The sequence below is a fragment of the Cupressus sempervirens genome, chromosome 10, assembly GCF_028749045.1.
Source record: "Cupressus sempervirens isolate cs-2001-9-10 chromosome 10, ASM2874904v1, whole genome shotgun sequence".
NCBI classification, from domain to species: Eukaryota; Viridiplantae; Streptophyta; class Pinopsida; order Cupressales; family Cupressaceae; genus Cupressus; species Cupressus sempervirens.
Genome location: NC_143127.1, coordinates 563,039,545 through 563,061,042, shown reverse-complemented (window position 1 = coordinate 563,061,042; position 21,498 = coordinate 563,039,545). Strand labels below are relative to the sequence as shown.

The following is a 21,498-nucleotide window of genomic DNA, read 5'->3' as shown; positions in this document are numbered from 1 at the left end:
AAGATGATGTCAACCAAGCCCTAGTTCAACAAGTAGCTACAATCATTAAATGCTCATCCAATTACATGAAGGCACCACCTAGGGGCCAATAAGAAAATCACAATGCTATTGAGAGCCAATGAGAAATAGATTAGGTAGAGGCATGATGTTGGACTCCACATGTACATTTGGTATAATCTGATTTGCTGTGCTTGGACACATGTAATTGGAGCCTTCTAGTTGGTTGAAGATGCGTGGGCACTATTTCAGCATCCTTTCCTTATAGACTTGATAAATATCTTTTGATGATGAGAAAATATCTCTTGGTACTCAACATTTTGCAGCCTTGGCTTGATGCTGCTGGCATGTAAATTGTTTTATCTTCACAAACTTTTCATCCTCCTTGTTGGAAATTTTCTCATTTTTGGCTTCTTGACCTTGACATTCTTTAAGCGATGAAGTCTTTCATGTAGCTGGATCTTTCAAAGTGAACTTGAATTCCAGAAGGAAATTCAATTTTTGATAATTTTCTCTACTTGTGGACTTGCGGATTTGTTCCCTCTCCTTCGTCTTGATTTCTCTCTTTAAGTTTGCACTTTCAACTTTGAGCATCATCTTCCTTGTCCTCTCATTGAAATCTTCCCATAGCCTCCTCTTACCTTCAACTCTTCCATCAATCCTCTCCTTGCAGAACAACACAGCAACACTTGTCAAAAGTTTGGGTTCATACTTCTTCCGAAAATCAACATTTGATGCTAAGAAGTGAAATTTTGGAGGAAGTCACTTTACATATACAATTTCATTGGGTATTTCAACTATTCATGATAAAATGTTTTTTCTTCAACTTTAAAAATCTGAGCACATCAAGACAAAATGAGAATCCAATCAAAGGATTTAGTCATAAAATAATGAATCTACAAACCCAGATTTGCAAGAACCTGGTCTTTCTAAACTTTCTTTTGTTTTGGAGAATCTGAGATTTACACCTCGAATCTGATTGAATTTGGGTGCTTCCTTGAGTTTGCTGTCTTGTTTAGGCAATTCCAATGACTTGAAATTGCAAAAAAATCCCCATAAATGGAATTCATTGTGCCTTATAGCTGGGCAGGAATTTTGAGGTTGGCAGGACTAAGAATACTGACGAAGTTGAGTTCCGACCTAGTGTTAGGATTGGAAATCTGGACAAGAGGTCGGATTCTGACCCAATCTCAAGACTATTAGAGGCATGATCTTCACCTTGAATTCTTGTTTTCCAATGCCCAAAGGCAACTCAAAAATTATCTAAAAGCCATGGGCAGAATTTTGGGGGATATCGAGATTAAGAACTCTAAAAAGGGGTCGGAATTTGACCTTAGGGCCGGATTATTCTTGACTTGACTTTGACTTACAATCTTCCTTTTAGCCTTTCCCGCTCTTACTCTATGCTTTCAAATTTGTTCCAAAGGCTCATCTTCATGGTTTTTTTGTTCTGATTTGTATCTTTGGTTGATTGACGTCCATCCCCATCCAATCGCAATCCATACTTTGCTCTAAAATCTCATTATGTTTCTCCAAGATTTCATCGATTTTATGTTTCATCTTTATCTTCCATTATTTTCACCATCTTGGACTTGAAATCTTTCATTGAAATGCCCTTAGACTTGGGCATAGTAGTTGACCACTTGTTAGGATATAGCATGGAGATAGGGGTGGAATTTTGACTACTCTTGAGATTAAGAGTCCTGAGAGAGGGTTGGATTCTGACCTCCTCTCGAGACTCTCTCATCATATACTTTAATTCCTTAAGTCATAGACTCCATTATTCCCATTTGATCTTCTCACTTTTGATTTTTATTTCCATGACTTTCTTTTCAACCAATTTTAACCGGATTTCACCAAAGATTTGCACCTTGAAACATGTTTTCAAATTCATCATCCTAACTTGATTATCTTCTTACCATTCCGTTAGTCCCTTACATGAATTTGCATTTTAGTTTCACCCCTTGGTTACTTGGGAATCATCTAGACTTAGGCTGAATTTTGAGGGTTGTTGAGATTGGGCAAGGAGAAGATGGCAGGTCTCTTGAGATTGGGAGTCCTGACATAAGCCGGATTGTGACCTAGTGTTGAAATTTGAAATTTCGACCTACTCTCAAACTTTTTTCATTTTGCAAGTCAACTTCTAATTGTTCAATTCAGTCTCTTCAGCTTGGAGGGAGAGATAGCTATGTATAATATAACATTTAAGTATACTTAAAAGTTATATTTTATATAAATGCTGCCAGGATGTTTGAAAATGGTTTGAGGTCCATAGGAGTTGTTAGTTATAATAAAGATTTTAGATTTTGGGAGATTGAAAAAAATCCAAACTTGACCAAATCTCAGGAATGAACACGTCCCCCTCATTGTTATCTCCCACAAATTTTCTTGACTTTCCAAATTAAGTTTGCTATAGTACAAGGATTTTCCAAGGATTCTTAACTCATATCATCACAAATCCCTTGATTTCAACTTCAAATCCTTGACTAGATTGGCTTAGCTCTCACTCATCCTTGACCGACTTGACTCCCCAACAAGCCAAAGTTACTCAAACTCTCTGTTATAGTTGTAGACTTGGAAATTGCCACTAAACTATGACCATCTAGGACAACTACCCACTGCTATGTAAAAAGAGGGGGTCGTCATTTGAAATGGGGTGATTGTGTAAAAACCTCACAATAGCTCCAAGATGAAGTTTTAAGCTATTCCAGTGTTTCCTGACATCAGTAGGAAGTGGTAGGCAGCTTTACACTGCAAGGGTGGTAGTTGTAACATTTCAGTAACTTATTGCATATCTTCAGATTCATGGGACAAGTGTGGACATATGCATGATATACACCCCTCCTAAACCAATTTGGCTGTTTGGTCAAGAATTGGACGGGAAACGGATAGAGGCTTATGTGGAATTTTGTTTTTCGGCCTGGGTAGGAGCATCATATAATGGTAAATTACACAGGGTGCAATTTTACAACACTACACTCTGCTAGTATGGTTACGCTTTGTTGGCTGATTGAATTAGTTTGGTAGTTGCTGATAGTTGAAATTCCTTGGCAGTTACCAACAAGATCATAGAATCCTATAGTGGGGAAAGGACCATGTATTAGAAGTACTCCCTAATGCTGATTTTCTATAGGAATTTGAATGAAAAAGAAAGCAACTGCTGTGCTGTATGAAAAGTCTATCAAATTAATATGCTCTTCTTAGATGAATCGTTTGTATGTATAACTAAGTTAAATATGCTTTAAATAATTGTATATTCCTTGAGCAAGTAACCATTGCTTTTTATTTTGTCATGAATCAAGATGTGCGTGGATCAGAATCAGGACTGAGCTGTGAAAATTAGGACTCATCCTTTCAGTTTTGATTTTGGGTTATTGTTATACTAGTAGTCTTACTTTATTTCTAGACAACAATCCAATTTACTGGATGTGCACCTTGGCTTGGATACTGGATGTGGATGCATACCAGTTCGGATCTTCTCCAGAGGTATTCCAAGATGCACATCCTAGCCACATCGAGAGCGCATCTGGACGTGTATCCAAATGCATCCTTGAGACCAAAAGACTTTGTTAATGAAATAACATAAAAAAGTGTTTTTTTAGTATTTGCTTTGCAAGAAACCCTAAAATGACCCTTTAGTATTAATCTTTGGGATGTGGCATTCATCGATGATGAAGTATTATACTATTAAATGATTTAGTTTTACAAATCTGTATATTTCTTTAATTTTTTTTTATATAACACACACACACACATGCGCATGCATACCCAAACTTTTCGAAACCCCCAAAATAAAATTTTCATGCATCCCATATACCAGGTTCTTGTAGCTGCATCTGTACAGGTAACTAAGTCCAATTGACTAATCATTATGAGATGATATAAGTATATGCAGCAGCAATGAATATAATATGTTTAGCTTGCAACTATCAGCTATTATCGACCTGATTCCAGAGCTATCCATTAAATTCTGTTGAAATTAAAGAACATAATTAGCTGCAAACAAACTCAACTTCACCAAACTTCATAAATGATTAATCAAATAACCTCCCCAAGGAGAAACAGTAACATAAAACTTTGTAAAAAGTAAAACCACAAAATATAAAATCCACTATAAAAACCTGCAGTAACAGAGAACAAAGGAATGATAAAAGAGATTCATCTTCTCTCTCCTCTATAACTTCTTACCAAAAATATTTGTTGTTCAACAGTCAGATTTACTATAAATATCTCATGGTCAAGAATTTAACACAATTCTTATTCTGTTTCTTCTGTAATGGTTCAAATCAACCCCCAAATGGATTCTAACAAACATTCTAAAATGTATTTGCAGGGTATCTCATACAAGGCGGATTTTTCTTCTCAAGAGGTATGCATTACTCCATTTTTCAATTGGTATATTTCCACAACCCATGAGAATTTCTATTGTTGCTTCTGGATTTGATTGTATGAATGTTGTTTACAATAGAAATTATTACATCTTGCTTTTGCTTGCATATACTTTTTGGCCAGAAGAGTATCTTGTGTTTCACTTTGTCGATTTTTTTGTTTGCATGCTTGTTTTGGATTCTCTTTTTTGCCCATGCAAACATCTTATTACTATTACTTTCCAAAGTGTAGCTATTTTTCGCTGTTCAAGTATGGTAATTCATTGTTCATTGTAATGATCACATCTTCTAGTTTTTCCATTGAAAATGCTTCTGTCTAATTAGTGCAGACATTGAAAGCTGAAAATCATATCTTTTATGGACTTCCAGTTTGTATTGCTTCACATTATAGCTTCTTATTTGATTTCCTTTTTTCAGTTAGAAAGCGTTGTCCTTATTAATGCCATATTAGTATTAAATAAATGAATAATGCAGAGTATCAGACAGTTGCTTTAGTTAGCTGACAAGATCTCAAAAGTTGCATAAAGTATAGCTGCAATTGATTGCTGTAATCATTTGTCGATTGTTAATCCAATACATCAGTGACTTGGATTCTGTTAGCTTTTGTTAGTTTTTAGATAGCTTTATGCTGGATAGGCTTGCTCAAACAGGCAGTTCATGTTTTATGGAGTCCTGGCTGCAAGTATATGCATTCTATTTTTGCTAATTGTAAGGCTAATGCAATGTTTATAGGATTCAATTAGATCTGATTGTAACTTTCTTTTTTCATGGAAAACAATTGCCATTGTTGCTAATTACCTTTAGTTAAACCAAATACTTTTTGTTGAAGCAATCTAGGAAACAGTTGCCATTGTATGCAACTTCCTCAGCTAAAGGAAACCCACTTTTGTTGATAAATACTAACTAATTGTATTTTCCTTGAAAACAATTGGTGTTATCCATAACTTCCTGACTTAAAGAACTTAGAAAACTCATTATTGTTGACAAAAGCTGACTTATTTAATCCCATAAAACAACTGCCAGTGTTGCTAACTTCTTAAGCTAGATGAAACACTCTTTAGTTGAAGAAAACTAACTTTTCTTGCATGCAAGAACGTAAACGCTGTGTTAATTAGTTAGAGGATTAATCTGCCTAAAATATAGGGTTTTCTTTCATTGATTATTATTATGATTTATAGTCTTCATCCTTGGATGAAAATCTCATTATCTTAACATTTGTACTGTACAGGTGGCATCGATTCAGAGTGTTGCAGTACAATATACATTACAAGTAGTTCTATTTGATGCTTCCTGTCCAGAGCAACACATTCAAGAAACTTCATCAGCTTGGAACACCTCTCCTGATACTTGTGTTTTTGTGACCACTGAACTAGATGAAGTTATTATTAGTAACATTTGTAGTCAAGGCTGGGCCCTTGTTTTTCAAGGTATAAGCATGCTCTCACGCTGGAAATATTTGAGTGCATCATGGTCAATCATCTATTTTTTTAATTATTGTAATGGTATATAATAGATGTTTAATTGAAATGCTATCCAATTTAATGTATGAAGTAATTTAAGAATTTTAATTCCTATAAAAATTAATCAGTTGACACAATAATGTGAATGTTGAATGACAGAGGAGAACACCTTTTTGATAAGGGGGACATGAAAAGATATCTAATATATTTGCATTTCATTAGCACAAAGATCATATATTCATATTTTGGTTTTAGTTTGGACGAAATTTTATATTTTGGACAGAAAATGAAGTAGATAGACAGCTTCATTTGTGAAAATCTTCATCCAAAGGTTGGGCATTTGATGTATTGCATCTCCTTTTGTGGAACCTAGAATACAAAAATGCTAAACCAAATACCATGCCCACTGCATAAACCCCTTTTTGTCCTTTTTTTCTTTAAATTGAAAAGTTGAGTATATTATTCAAACTTTTGCGTACAACTTTTTAAAGAGCCAATTAAAAGTGCCAGGAACATGGAATAACATAAACTACACAATGAATGTACAGATGATAACACAAATCATAAATGGTATAACACACAGAGAATTACCCAAAGGGCAAAATGTGTGGACTAACACATTCTGGAAGATAGATTTCATTATTCTGTGGAAGTAACTTGTACTTATCCATTTAGCTCTATACCATTTTTGGTATCTGAATACTATGGGTTTACGGGTGGATTTGTTCACTTTCATGTAGTCTTACTTTAACTCTTATTGATATAACCTTTGGCCTTCACTTTTTTCTAAAATGAGCATTCTGCATTCTCCCCATTCTCATTCATTCTTATTATTTTGCAACCCTAAGATGCTTCTCAAATTGAATTCACACAGGTTTTGGACATCATAAATTGTTCAAAGGGTTAAGGAAATTTTCTCCTTGATTCAGGACACACTGCTTGAAAGATTTTCTGTTCTTCTTGTGGCAGATTCAAGAAATGCTGTTTCCACTCTGCCTGGTGTAACCACAATCAAGAAGTTGGAAGACCTACTTTTCACACTTTGTCACCTAAACAAAATGGTAGATACAGTATTTTTTTCTTCCACATTCTAAAACAGTAGATGTTTTTTGAAGGCAAGAAATCCCCATTTTCTTTGAAATAAAAAGTGAACTACTTCTCGCTTTCAGATTTTTCCAAAAAATGTCATTTCCTCGCATGATGAACTCACATTTTTTAAGTTACCCAATTCTTTGATTGTTGGGTTGATTTTCAGGCTATGGGACACTCCATTGTTGCTGTTGGATATGTAATGAAATGGACGCGAGAAAAGGATTTTCTCAAGGTTGAACATTCTGTTTAGGATCCTGATATTCCATTGAATAGATTTAGTTATTTAGTTTAGTTTTAACTTACATCTTATTATTGTACTAAGTCTTACTGGTTTTATGGCAGAGAGGTGCGTTTCCTATACTTCCAACCGGCCATGGACTGACATTTGTTCCTATTAATCTGGATCTCGAACTAATTCCCCAGTTACAAGTGGTTGACCTGATTCTTCACAAGGTCACGGATGAAATTCTCAGCATTGACAGAGATCAATTGCAGAGCATCTCTGAAGGAATTAAGTTCTCTGATGGGATACAAAAGTTGCAGAGGTTCTGATAAAGTCAATCATGAATTTTATAATTTATAAATATGAAAAAAGTGTCACTAGATAAATATTTTATGTAAAAAGTTCAATGGAAAGAATGGTGACTAGTTGATTGACTGTAATATACAGTGTGAAAACGATAAATCAACATATCACTGATTAGTTAAACTAGATCCTAGATCTTAACTTAGTATTAAGTTATTCTCTAAATGCTTTTTCTTTGAATTGATTTTAATGATTGCAATAACCACCATAATGGTATAGAAGAGTAATGTCATTGACTTCTGCGGCAATCCAAGCTCATCAAGAAAATTTCGATCAACATTTTTCCTTGGTTTCTTGTAGTAGTCAACAACACTTGCTTCTGTGGTAGACAGTGTCTCACACAATGAGTGATTTGAGACCCAGTGATAGAACCTGAACCATGACTGAATATGTAGGCATAAGACTGCACAGTGCTGGGAGATCCACCACAATCCAAATCCCTGTACTCAACCGATCGGACAGTTAGTCCAAGTACGCAATTGATGCCAAAATGTGAAGTCTTTCAAGACCCATATAATCCACTTTGTAGCATTTTGTTGATGCTCCTGTTTTTTCTGTATAAATCTGGAATACATACTAACTGCATGTGTGAGGTGTGGACAAGTTTGAGTCAAGAAGATGTTTTTTCCTGCAAGCATATTCAACAAAGAAGCATGTACGAAAAGTTACGAAAAGTGGCGTGTTCATCTTGAAATTGATTCCATATTCATGTGGAGTAGTACAAGGATTTCAAACTTTAATTGCAAAAATATTCAGCAAGTTCACTACATGGTTCTATGTGGGAGAACAGAATCCCATTCTTCATCAGCTCAACCTGTAAACCTTGCAAACAATGAAAGTGACCAAGAGATTCAATGTTTCTAGTTTCCACTTTTGGAAACAATACTGAATGATATACACACATGAAGAGACAACTTCACTAGAATGTACCAGCTTAAAATATTAGGGAGATCATCAAAGAAATGCTAAGTTGCCAGTTCGGACTTTGGTTCGTATGCGGGTGCGACATTTGCTCAATTTTTTTTTGGGCTGGTTCGGTTCATTTTGGGTTTGTTCGTACAAGAATTTTAAAAAAATAAATATAAAAATAAATAAATAAATAAATATGTATATATATGTAAACAAATGCTGGCAAATAAGAATATACACCACTATGCTAATATTAAAGGAGTTTAGCAACATACACCACCATATATATTCACAATTTAGTTCGAATAGCATGACAAAATGTCAAAATACACCTCTATACCAATGTTTCAGTTCAAAAACAGTAATGTCAACATTACTAATCAGTAATCACTATCAGTCATGTGATAAAAAATCATCAAAGAATTTGTCATCATTAGGAAGTTGTAGATTAGAAGCACAATTAGTGCCACTAGCATAAGTAGTCTTAGCTGTAGCCTCAGGATCAGCTTCAACATCACTATGTATCTCATCATCATGTTCACCATCATCAATTGCAAGTGCATCAAAGTTGGGCTTCCAACTCTCTACACTCTAGTTCAACATTCCATTGTTTTGCCTCCCCTTTTTTGTAGGTACTTTCTTAATGGGTTGCGAGCCTCAAGTTTGAATGCGCAAAGACTAAGTTATCTGCCTTCTTGGAGTTTAGTCGGTTGCGTTTTATTGAGTGGATGAAGGAGTATGTGCTTCAATTCCTCTCAGATGATGATGAACTAGCACAACCTATCAAGATTTACAAATTTGAAATTATAGAGTGAAGAGTTTTGAATATTTATGAACAAGAAATTACAAATTAGAATCTTAAGATTAAAGAACTTACTTGTGATAAAATTTTGATGGCAATGGGCCGTAAGTGTTGGTACATTTGTCCATGAAAGTACCACCATTTGTGAGCATCAGCATTGTTCTTGTCTTCAAGAGCATCAAGACCATAATTGTCAGTGCTTGAGAAAATCATAAATTCAGACCTCATTGTAGGTCGTAGGTGCTCGGGAAAGAGTCTTTGAAGGGCTTCCTTGTACCCTTGAGCAACTTCAGGATCTTTGTATGGCGACACTCTAGTGATACTCTCCTTGAGGACAGCTTGGCTATAGAACCTGGGGCTCAATGCAAAGACAAGTAGATGCAAAGGGGTAGTCATTTTGTTCCATCTCTCTACTATGATTACTTGTAGCTCCTTGAAGAACTTTTCATTAGGATCTTGCTCTTTCTTGTTTATGATGGTTCTAATATCCTCAATCATGGAGTCAATGCCATCATATACCTCACCCAAGCAAGGCCTATCTATGTCAATGTGTTAGATCATGCTCAATATAGGCTCAATGAACTTTAGAAGGTACTCAACACTATCCCACCAACAGTCTTGTAGTATCCTTGCCTTAATGACAACTGCTTTTCACTATTAGATTGCCTCCATACGCTGCAATTATCATTGGTTACCATTCTAGACAATGCCTCTTTAACTTTGACAAGGTGTCTCAAAACAATATTGTTGGAGGCAAAGCGGGTCTCAACAACCTATTTTAAGATCAAAACAATAGTAGATTTAAAATTTAAATCAAGTAATCTATTTAAATTTTAAAACATAAAAAGTTTGCTAAACTAATGTGACTAGATTTTTAAACATATTTAAATTTTAAACAATTGAATTTACCTTCAAGAGCTCCAATTTCGAGATTTGTCTAAATATGGCTTGCCTCATATGGTGGTTTGTGACAAATATTTGGATATCTTGTGCCTTATCATACATTTTTTTATCCTTTTAACCTTAGTGCCAATTTTTTGCAGCATTAGGTTGAGTGAGTCCACAGCACAAAGTGTCCAAAAAATGTGTTCGTACTGCTCAACCGATAAATTGACAACCCTACAATTCTTGGCATTGTTAGGTACTACTTGAACAATATTCTGAGGGCCAACTTTCTCAATGGCTTGGATGAGAATGTTTGCAATGAAAGGATCATCCTTTACCTGACCTATACAATCAACAACTCTCAAGAACATTGTACCTCTTATAGACACTGCATTAACATTCACCAAAGGATGGTTCCTTGCATCTTTCCATCCATTCAATACTATTGTGACACCTGTTTCGGTCCATGAATCCTTGATGGGCAGCATGACAGCCTCTACATGGGCCACCTCATCATCAAGTAAAGTGGTGCGTATCTTCTCATAACTAGGGCCCTTGAATCCCTTTGGAGCCTCATTAACTGCTCTCATCATGTATTGGCAATATGGTGAGCGAACAACATTAAATGATACTCCTTTTGCATATTTTCATCTCGCTATGGCTTGATCGACGATGTCTCAAGCTTCATTTTGAAATGATGCTTCCAATGGTCCCATTGCTTTCTTACTTACAATCTGTTGTTGAGGAGAACGTAAGACTGGATGACCCTCTATCGGTGGTTCATTGGTAACAAAAGTTGAAGACATAGATGAGACTTTCCCTTTCTTTGAAAGCGTACTACTTTACAACAGATGAGAAGCATTTTCCCTCCCAACAACTTGATCTGGTTGCTCTTGTTCTTGAATGTATTTGTTCACAATTTGGTTTGGAAGGAGGGTTTTAGGTAGCACTCTATTATCTCTTGGCTTCCCTGTACAAAATTTAATGCCCTTCTGAGGAATAAAGCACAAATGTGCTTTCACTTTACTATAGGAGCTACTCGATTACTCTTTGCAATGGCTACAAATCCACACATTACCTCCTGCACCCAACAATGGTTGATTTCCTCATATTTCCATAATGGGGAGCATTTGTTGATTTTGAAGTGGGGGTTTCCAGTGCCAAAAACACTTGCAGCCATTCTTAAAATGATAGAATCTACAAACAATAGACAACAAAAAAATAAATTTTTCTAATTTGGATGCGCAAAAAATTCAAGATCCCCTCACAAGAACCTTTAAAATAAACCAACACAATAAATTTGCATATATAGATAAACGGCTAAAATAGTCTATGTTTTATACGCAACTTAGCTTCAAATAGTGAATACTAGAATATGGTTTCTAACTTTCTTACAACCTTCAAGAACATGACTCAATAAATTATTAAATATGCTGAATCTCTTTGTTAATAGTTTAGATTCACAAATTGAAATAGTAAATACATTTCACTGTTTAGTATTAGTCTATCGCATATCCAATTTAAAACTGGAGAATCTAAGATGGATTGTAGTCACACAGGCCCGATGTGTTTGCAATGTCTTAGACTGGTGCATCCCATTAACAAATAAATATAAATTATAATATTAACCGGTAACTTGTGTGCCTCTGCCGTGAATGGTGACTTGTAACCTATGTGCCTCTGTTGTGAATGGTGCAATTAGTAGTCATCCTAGTCATCCCAAGAGCTAGCAACAAAGATATTACAAATTGTAATGTCCCCGATATTTATTAAATAAATAAATTTTTAATAATCTTAATGTATGGCACCAAAATTAAATTTATTATCTCTCGAGCCCCTTTTATTTTTATTGTCAGTAGCATGGTGGCTATGTCTACTTTGTAATCCTTCGGAAAGTTTTCTTGAAGCCATATATTAGGTTGGGTTAGTTGTTGTAGGTAGGTAAACTTGATATTTTATTTGTGAATTGTGAATTTGAGTTGCAGTTCAATTGACTGCAATTTCAAAGGTGAAAGATCCTTCCTAAGCATCTGCAGTTTAGGTGGGAGTAACTTTTCATCCCTTTCGAATCATTGTAATATGAAGTGCTATCATCATTAAGATGATTTCCTCTTGCATATGTGGGTACTTGGATTTGTGTCTTGGTGCATAAATTATTATTGTGTATGCATCAAGACCTACAAAGGCGTCATTACATGCTCTATCGCTAAGTCATACAGTTCATACACATTGCGAACACTGGAACATTAGCCTTGATCGTAGTTGAGTGTAACCACAACTAACCACCGTACAACATATATACAACAGTACGATTGTTAGCTTGGTACTGTACGACAATTTGACTCACCACGATACGACTTTGGAAGCATTTGTTAACTGTCGATGTTGATCGATGATTGAGGGAGGCTTTTCTTTGACTGTACATCTAAGTCGCCTCTTTGACTATATTATCGAGTCAGCTAATTGACTGTACAATTCAGTGGTATTTCTGTCAAACATACAGATTGTGCATATGAAGGAGAGGGTTAGGGTGTACCATACAATAGGTCACCATCGTACACCAGGCTAAGCATAGGGGCATTATTTGCTGGTTCCATACACAGTAACCCGTTAGGGTACTCAATGGCATATAAGGAACATTGTAGTGGTATCAAAGCTAGTGATTCTACTAGCCTGTTGGGTCATGGATGCATAAGGTGCTCAAAGTATACGCTAGGAGGAGATACCGTTTTGCTGACAAAATGGGGGAACCCCAAGACCTTGTTGCTAAAGTCATGGCACTATTGAGGGAACTAACTAGAATTCAAGCTCAATGCAAGGAAACAATGGTTACAGGGGAACAACAATAGAAGTTCATGGAGGATACATTGTGACAAGTGGTGTTGGGAAAAATAAATGGAGATCACAATGGACAAAGTGGTAATTTAGTCATTGCGAGTTCAAAACCCACAATGCTCACTTCCCCAATCCTTGATGTCGACATTTCCTTAGAGAACATAAGCACCTCATGGGGAGCAAGGTCCACTTTCTAGGAGTTGCAAGAATAGTTGAATCAAGACTGGAGGAATGCGAATCTTGAGGGAGATATATCCTTCAAGGATTATGTGGAGCTTTAGATGAAATATTTAAGCAAAAAAAGTCAAGGCCACTACAACAATGATATCAAACAAAAGGATGGCAATATTAATTTGTCATCCTTTGATGGGATTAGAGCAACATCATCATGAGATTGGGTAAAAAAAGAAGATACTTTTTTCTCAACTTGATGCCTGAGGATGATGCTGTCAAATTCACAGCACTTTACTTGGAAGGAGTTGCTCACGAGAGGCGGCATCATGGAATGGTCACTCTCAGCCATGATCAAGTAACTTCATACATTGAGTTTGTGAAGAGGCTGATCAACTGCTTCGAGAAGAAAGATCCAAAACTTAATTTTAAGTAGTTGGCATAGCTAAAGAAATCCAGATCAGTGAACAATCATATAACAAAATTCCAGAGATTGTCCATGTTGATAACTGATATCTCAAAGAGGTGATTGATTGCGTTGTTTGTGGATGGGTTTATCAAACCCTTGAAGGGTTGGGTGAAAGGATTCAAACCCATCACTCTCATTGAAGCAATTAAGAAGGTAGGTGACATGACGACATCCTCTTCTTCTTCCTCGAGGAGTTACACCCCAAGCCAACCCTCACTCCAAAAAAAATGGCAACAAACCCCATCCAAAGAAGACATCAGGAGCTCGAGAGAAGGAATCTCTATTTTAGCTGTAAGGATCTGTGAGAACTAGGGCACTTATGTTTAGGGAAAGGAAAAGTTCATTAGATTGAGGTGATGTTAGATGAGGAGCATGAGGAACTTGAAATAGTAGGAGATGGTTAACAAGCTTAGAAGGAAGTTAACATAAATTATGTAGAAAGGATCGCTACATTGTTATGACAAGGAGGCGCCATCGTGATACTTGTTGATACTCCAAGGTGTACTATATTGTGGGCACAGGGTACACTCCAGAGGCAACAGGTCTTTGTTATGCTCGACAATGGAGCAACACTCAACTTCATCAACTCATCAGTTGCAAACTGAAGAGGTTTGCATATAGAGGCACATAGAGAGTTCCAAGAAAATGGTGGTGAGAGGAAATCTTTTGTTGTGCACCCATTTGGTTCCACAGCTAAGCATTACCATGGGGAATTATGGTTACAAATGACTTCTTCGTTGTAGATCTATATGACATGGAGTTCATATTGGTCATTAAATAGATGGAGATTCTTAACGAGTACATAGAAAGTTTCAAGAGGATGTAGTTCTCCTTCAAAGTGGATGGCAAAAAGGTAGTGCTTGAGAGAATGTCAGATGGCTACCCGAAGGAAATCTCCACAAGATGAATGGAGGCAATCTTTAGACATGATGATGTAGTCCGGGCGGTGCATTGTGTGGTCTCCACAGAACCTATACAAGGGAAAAAAGCTTACTACTAGGATGACGAGCTTCAGACAGGGTTGGATAGTATAACATGGTCTTCATTGACATCTTGTTTAGCATACCTTTGTATTGTGGCTTTTAGCACACCATAGAGTTAGAGGAAGGCTCTAAGTTTGTCATCACCACACCCTATCACCATCCTAAGAAGTTCAAGGATGAGCTAAAAGATGATCAAGGAGCTCCTCGACAAAGGATGGATTGACCCAGTTATTGTCCTTTTGTGTTGTCGATATTGCTAGTAAAGGAGGATGGATCCCTTCGAACGTGCATGGACTATTGTGCGTTGATCAAAACGACTATAAAAATAGGTACCCCATCTCCAGGATTGATGAGCTATTAGATAAATTACATGGTATAGTCTTTTTTTCCAAACTAGATTACCGCTTCGGCTACCATGAGATCTGCATGAGGGAGAAAGGCATGGAAAAGACAACTTTCTATTGTCATTACAGACACTATGAGTTCTTGGACATGCCATCTGGGTTGACCAATGCTCCAACCACCTTCTAGTCCTACATGAATCACATCTTCAACAAGCACCTGCGCAAATTCCTGTTGGTGTTCTTTGATGACATACTCATCTATGACAAGATGTGGGAGGAACATTTGAGGCATTTGTATGAAGTTCTGGGAATCATAGAGTCACAATCATTTTTCGCTGAGGTCTAATTGTGAATTTGGCATGACAAAGGTATTTTATTTAGGACACATCATCAACGCCCAAGAGGTTCAGGTTCATTAGGAGAAAATCCAAGGCATTCTGGATTGGCTACCTCCCAAAACTCTCTTAGAGCTGCATGGATTTTTCCAATTGTGGTATTGTTACAGAAGGTTTGTGAAGGGACCGATTTTCACAACCTAGTGTACCACCCAGAAATATGACATAGAAAGGATCCTTCCATTGGGATGAGCAGACTCAACACACCTTTGACAAGTTGAAGGAAGTCATGAGTTCCTATCCGGTTACAACACTACTAGACTTCACTCACCCCTTCATCTTGGAGTGCAAAGCATTGGGGCGATGTTAATGCAAGATTGCCACCTCATTTCTTTCGAGAGTCAGAAGCTCTTAGGAGCAGAGTAGTTGTACTTCATCTACGACAAGGAGATGCTCACCATCATGCGTGCACTAATGAAGTTCCAACAGAACCTCGTTGGAGCAAAGTTTGTCGTGTGGATAGACCACAATAACATGAGATATTTGGTGGAGCAGAGGGATTTGAATGAATGCAACAAAAATAATGTGGTGGTTGATGCTCTGTCAAGAATGCCTACCATATGCTCTCTATCTTGAATTTTGACCAATTAGAAGGCACATGTGTTGGTTGAATACTCCAAGAATACATTTGCACACCACCTAATATATGGTCAAGTACAGGATGATAGGTACAATGTGGCTAGCAACATTTATTACAAGGACAAAACCTATTTGGTACTCGATTCCAAGATGAAGGAAATAATTCTAAAAGAAATGTACGATTCACCCTTGCCAAACACTTGAGATACTTGAAGGCATACAGACAATTCTGAAAAAGGTTTCTTGGAAAGGCCTTAAGATGATGTCTTGCAGTACATGGGGGAATGCTCCACTTTCTAACAAAACAAATCCGAGCACACCTTACCTATGAAAATCCTGGACTAGAAGTGGGATAACATCTCGATGGATTTATTTACTGGGGCTTCCGAAAATTCAAGGAAAGGATCACATCTTCATCATGGTAGAACATTTGACCAAGTATGCCCATTTCTTTACCATCTTTGTCAGATGCCAGACAACTCAAGTGGCCAAGTTATTCTTCCATGAGGTATTCTGCTTGCATGGTCTTTCACATAACATAGTGAGTGATAGAGTTGTTGCCAAGTACGACCTACCACCCACAGATAGATGGACAGGCAGAGAGTGAACAAATGGTTGGGGTGTTATTTCAGGAACTATGTTTTAGCACAGTAGAAGTTATGGATCTGGTGGTTACATTTGAGATAACACTGTTACAATACTACTCATCACATGTTAATAGGTATGACACCCTTCAAATCATTGTATGGTTATGATCATTTGTCATTCGTGGATTTGGCATTGGTCGCACATCGAGGGCCAAAAATTGGCTCTAAGAGAGTTTGGATATCCTAAGATTTTTCAAGGATAACTTGCAAAAGGCTTAGAACTAGCATAAGATGTACACCAATTGACACCGAATTGAGCAAAGTTTTGAGGCAGGAGATCTGGGATGCCTCCAACTTCAACTATACAAACAATCTTCCTTGAGGACGTGATAAGGAGAAATTGAAGTTGTATTTCTATGCATCCAATAAAGTTGTTTAAAGGGTGGTCGAAGCTGTCTAAGAGTTGGAACTTCCTGAAGGAAGCTGGATTCACAACATTTTTCATGTGTTGAGCCTCAAGAAGGTTGTCGGGTAGTGTGTCACAGTGTTTAAGGAATCACTGCCATTAATGAAGAGGGGAAACTAATTTTGGAGCTAGTTGAAATCATCGATGTTAGAGAGAGAAGGTTGAGGTCACGTGTAGTCAAGGAATTCCTTGTGTAATGGAAGGATTTACTTGTTGTCCTTCATTTTGTCATCACATTATCACAAAATGGAGGCAACACTATGAAACTTTGTCAATTAAAGTTTCACATTTCTCTAAGTTAACTTACTATGTGATTTGCGAAACTTGGTCAATTAATCCTTCCCAATTCGTATTGTGAGTATTTTTATTGAAGGTTCTCGTCATTTTACTTTTGTTTTTGAAAGTTTGATTAGACTTTTTGAATCTAGTAGCATATAGTTGATTATTAAGGCCTTCAAAGACCTTTTTTACATTTAGCATGTTTGTTTGGATTGTTTTAATCTTTTTGTTTCCTTCAATCTCTTGTTTTTAGTCATGCCCTTGTTTTGAGCTATCTTAGGACTTAATCAGATTTTTTAATCAAAAGATATTAAGATTAAGTGTATATGCAATCGGACTATAGAAACTCAATTGCATATTTTAAATTCTAGACCTTATATTTTGATGTTATGTTGCACTTTTTGAAATTTATAACTTAAAATCACTTTACAATAGGTTTTTAAGTTATTTATTTGCACTTTTTGATCTTTAAGTTATAACTTAAGTCATTTAAGTTATAAAGTGAACTTTTTAATCTACTTTGATGTTATGTTTGCACTTTATTGTTATAACTTAAATCACTTAAGTGAAATTCTCACTTTTTCAACCCATTTACATGACACATAAAAATGTTGTGTAATATGGAATGGACTCCAAAAAATGAGATTCACTTAAGTGAATCAATTGAACATGTGCAAATTAGAAACAGCAAGTTCATGTAAGTCATTCACACATATTGTTGATGAATTATGTAGTTGCTCCCAAAAAGTCCAATTTTGCTTGTTTTGCCTCATTCCTAGAGGCAAATCACACCTTTTTAGGCCAATTGCATATTGCATATGGCATCTCTTAAATATGCAGTGTGTATTTCTTCTCCAGAATCACAATTGGCTTACAAAATCTACTTGTTTTCTACCACAACTACTTGGCTGGGCAATTTTGCATGGCATTTCAATGTGAAAACCCCAATTTGCTTACTTGCATGTAAATGCAATACGCAGTCCCCCTCAAAAAGTGGAACCAACTTCATACTTGCAACTTTTCATGCAAAGCACCACATGTAAATGCATTGAAAAAGTGTGATTGGGCATTTAAGAGTAATATGCAATATGTAAAGTGACTGGAAAAGCCTGATTTGCCTTTCTATTGCCATTTACTCAACATTTTAAAAAATTTAAGTCACTTGGAAAAGTGCGATCTGCTTATTGTCTTCAATTGTAACGTGCATATGCAAGTGAAAAGTGTGATTTACACTTAAATGGCTAATATGAATGTGTAATTGATCACAAAAATTGCAATCTGCACTTTACATGTAATTGCAATATGCATTGCAATGTCAAAACTGTGATTTGCAAGGAAAGTGTAAATGTGTAATATGCATCATGGCTGGAAAAGCCCGATTTGCATAAGCTATCTATTTCCAACATGCTTGGCATCTTTAAAACCTTGATTTGCTTGGGCATCCTAACACAAACACATTCAAAAAATTCGATTTTGGAGAAGAGTTTCATTCCAACTTCTTGCTCCAAGTCTTTCTCTTTGCTTTCCATGTAAGTGTAATATTTGGGTTCTGTTTGCATTTCTCATTCTTGTTGCTTACTTGATGCATTCTTTTCCTCTTTGCTTTCCATTTGTTTAGTTGTGTTAAGTTTCGGGATCACGGCAAGTGTTATGACACTAGTTATTCAAGGTATGTGTTTTTCAAATGCAACATCCTCTTAGATTTATATATAGAGAGTAGACCATGAATATATATACATATATATATATATTTTTTTTTTCCCATCTAACAATAACCTTATATCTCAAATATAAAGCACTCATATTTATATCTCATATATAATAGGTTTTGCTGACTGAAGCTATCAAACATCAACACTCCCTCTTAGCTTAGATTAGAAAGATAAGCACACAAGAATAAATATTACTTCAACGAAATATTGCAAATAACACTTTTATGGATATCTCATTTGATGTCTCAGAAGATTCCCACCATTTGATATCGCATTCGATATCATGAGTATTGCGAAATATTATTGGGCTAACAAAGTCGATTAGTTACTTGTTATGAAAAGGTGTGGTCCTTGGAAAAGTAACCAACACCCTTCTTAAATCTATAAGCAAGGATATATTTGAAACAATTCATACAATTCATATACACTCCCGAAAAATTTTGCGTACTATTGTACACTTTTGATATATTATATTTTTTAATTGGTGAAAATGGAATGTTGAACTAAGCTTGTGGATATTGGATCATCGAGTTAAACTTTTATTATGCTATTGTGCAATCAAATTGCACTGGATCGATCATTAGTAATGAGTGTCTTCATTCCATTTTCATTTCCGGCATAACCAATAAGCACGCTTATTTTACTTATTTGCATTAGAGTCTAAAATATTATTAAGTTGTGTCCTTTATAATTATTTTTTGAGTTCTATAAATAATTTATATGATAGACAAGTGGATAGGGTCATTTGTAGCATTTTAAAATCTGATTATCATAGATATTGTGAAATATATAATTGTTTCCTTATCTATGTCTGGTTTGTCTCCCTTCCATAGTAGTTAAAGAGCATTCTAGACTAGTTTAAAATTGCGTCTACATATTTGATCCATCACATCTTGATTACTAAATTGTTTATGGTTAAGTTGCATAAACTTTATAAAGTTGTATGTAATAACTTATAATACTGACTCTTTTTGCCCTTTAAATTCTGGCATTGGTCTTCATATTATTCATGATTCAAAAATCTATATGCTTGCAATTATTTCACATCTTTTCTTTGAAGAATTAGTATATCCATTTGTTGCATTAAACCACAATTATTGTTATTTTAAAAACATTCATATATTCATTTTTTTTTAATTCATTATTTGCAAGTTTAAAGTTTTTTGTAATCCTTGCCATTTGGAAAACTTTCATTGCATTCATATTCATATCGATCTTGGACTTGAGTGATTTGTTCAGGATTAGGTATACACACCTTGGCCTTGCAGAGCCAGAAGTGTAGAAGACTCGAATCGAATTGATCGGTCTTGTCAAGTTGGCCATAACCGGTTGGATATCCCAGGATCGAGTTGGAAAGACTCGTAGGATTCCAATCTGCAATCTTAGGAACCAACAAGCGAGTCAGTGCTTTTGGTCTTCACATCATGAACGATTTGATAACAGGGGCCCTCGATTTCCACCTTGTATTATATTCCCATGGTATGAACCTTTAGGCATTTAAGACACCTATATTTGCCATCAGTATGTACTGCAATTGTCTGCCTCCTTTCTGCTGCCTAGTATCAGCGCCCTCATCAAGCAATCTCTAACAGTTTCGATCTCATTCTAACAACAACTATCAAGCACTAATAATGTCTGAAGCAAATGCAAATGACTGAGTGATGCAGATACATTTGTGTCTCAAAAGATCGTTGTAATGGAATCATAGTTCCTTACACTTTGGTGTTTTCAAATTCCCACAATCTTTGAGAAGCCATATCGTCACTATTACCTTTGAACCTTTAGCAATACAAGGAGAATGAACAATGAATATGGCCTAGTAATTAACTGGAACACAATTACAACATTCATCACAACCACACCATTTCTAGCTGAACATCATCATTGGCAACGCTAGCACTTCCAACCTTTTATTGAGGTGGCGACGGTTACATACTACTCATGGCACGAAGCTTCCTTGAAACACGACCCTTTATAGTTTCTCCAACTCTCGATACTTTCATTGTTCTGGTTTCTGATGTAGACTCTACTGCGTGGTATTATACTTGACTTGTCTTTAATGTGGCACTTATACTATCTTCCCACTTCCTTTGAAATGACCTCTTAAGTATGGTTGTATCCAGGATATATTCCACATTTCCGCAAATAAGGAAATAAGGCACTAGACAACACCAAATCATGCATCCCTGCATTCATGCCTTATATCTCTACGATATACTTCTATGCAGCACCATATCTGGCGTCTCATGTAAATCAAGTTGAGATATGACTCCACATTCTTTGCAGCAACCAATGTTAATGTGAATATTTTATATTCTTCAAATATTAAATATTTGATGAGGATCATAACTAGCTTTGATACCATGTTAAGTTTCAGGATCCTTGCAAGTGTAATGACACTACCTATTCAAGGTATGTGTTTTTCAAATACAACATCCTCTTAGATTTATATATAAAGAGTAGGCCATGAATAGACATGTCCCTTTATAGGACATGTCTAGTCATTAATTAGATAATATATATATAAATTTTTTTTTTCCCTCCATATAACAATAATCT

At 36.0% G+C, this 21,498-nt stretch overlaps 1 protein-coding gene across 6 annotated transcripts in view; it reads left to right on the top strand.

Annotated features, from left to right (window-relative positions):
* ITPK4 (inositol 1,3,4-trisphosphate 5/6-kinase 4) overlaps nt 1-21,498 on the top strand; it is a 230,026-nt gene that overhangs the window by 36,058 nt on the left and 172,470 nt on the right. For all 6 annotated transcript variants that reach the window (XM_089803927.1, XM_089803926.1, XM_089803925.1 and 3 more), the window contains exons 2-6: nt 4,331-4,366; nt 5,614-5,812; nt 6,815-6,906; nt 7,101-7,169; nt 7,280-7,482. In XM_089803927.1, the coding sequence (XP_089660053.1) occupies nt 4,331-4,366; nt 5,614-5,812; nt 6,815-6,906; nt 7,101-7,169; nt 7,280-7,482 (599 nt within the window). The remainder of the gene's footprint in view (nt 1-4,330; nt 4,367-5,613; nt 5,813-6,814; nt 6,907-7,100; nt 7,170-7,279; nt 7,483-21,498) is intronic.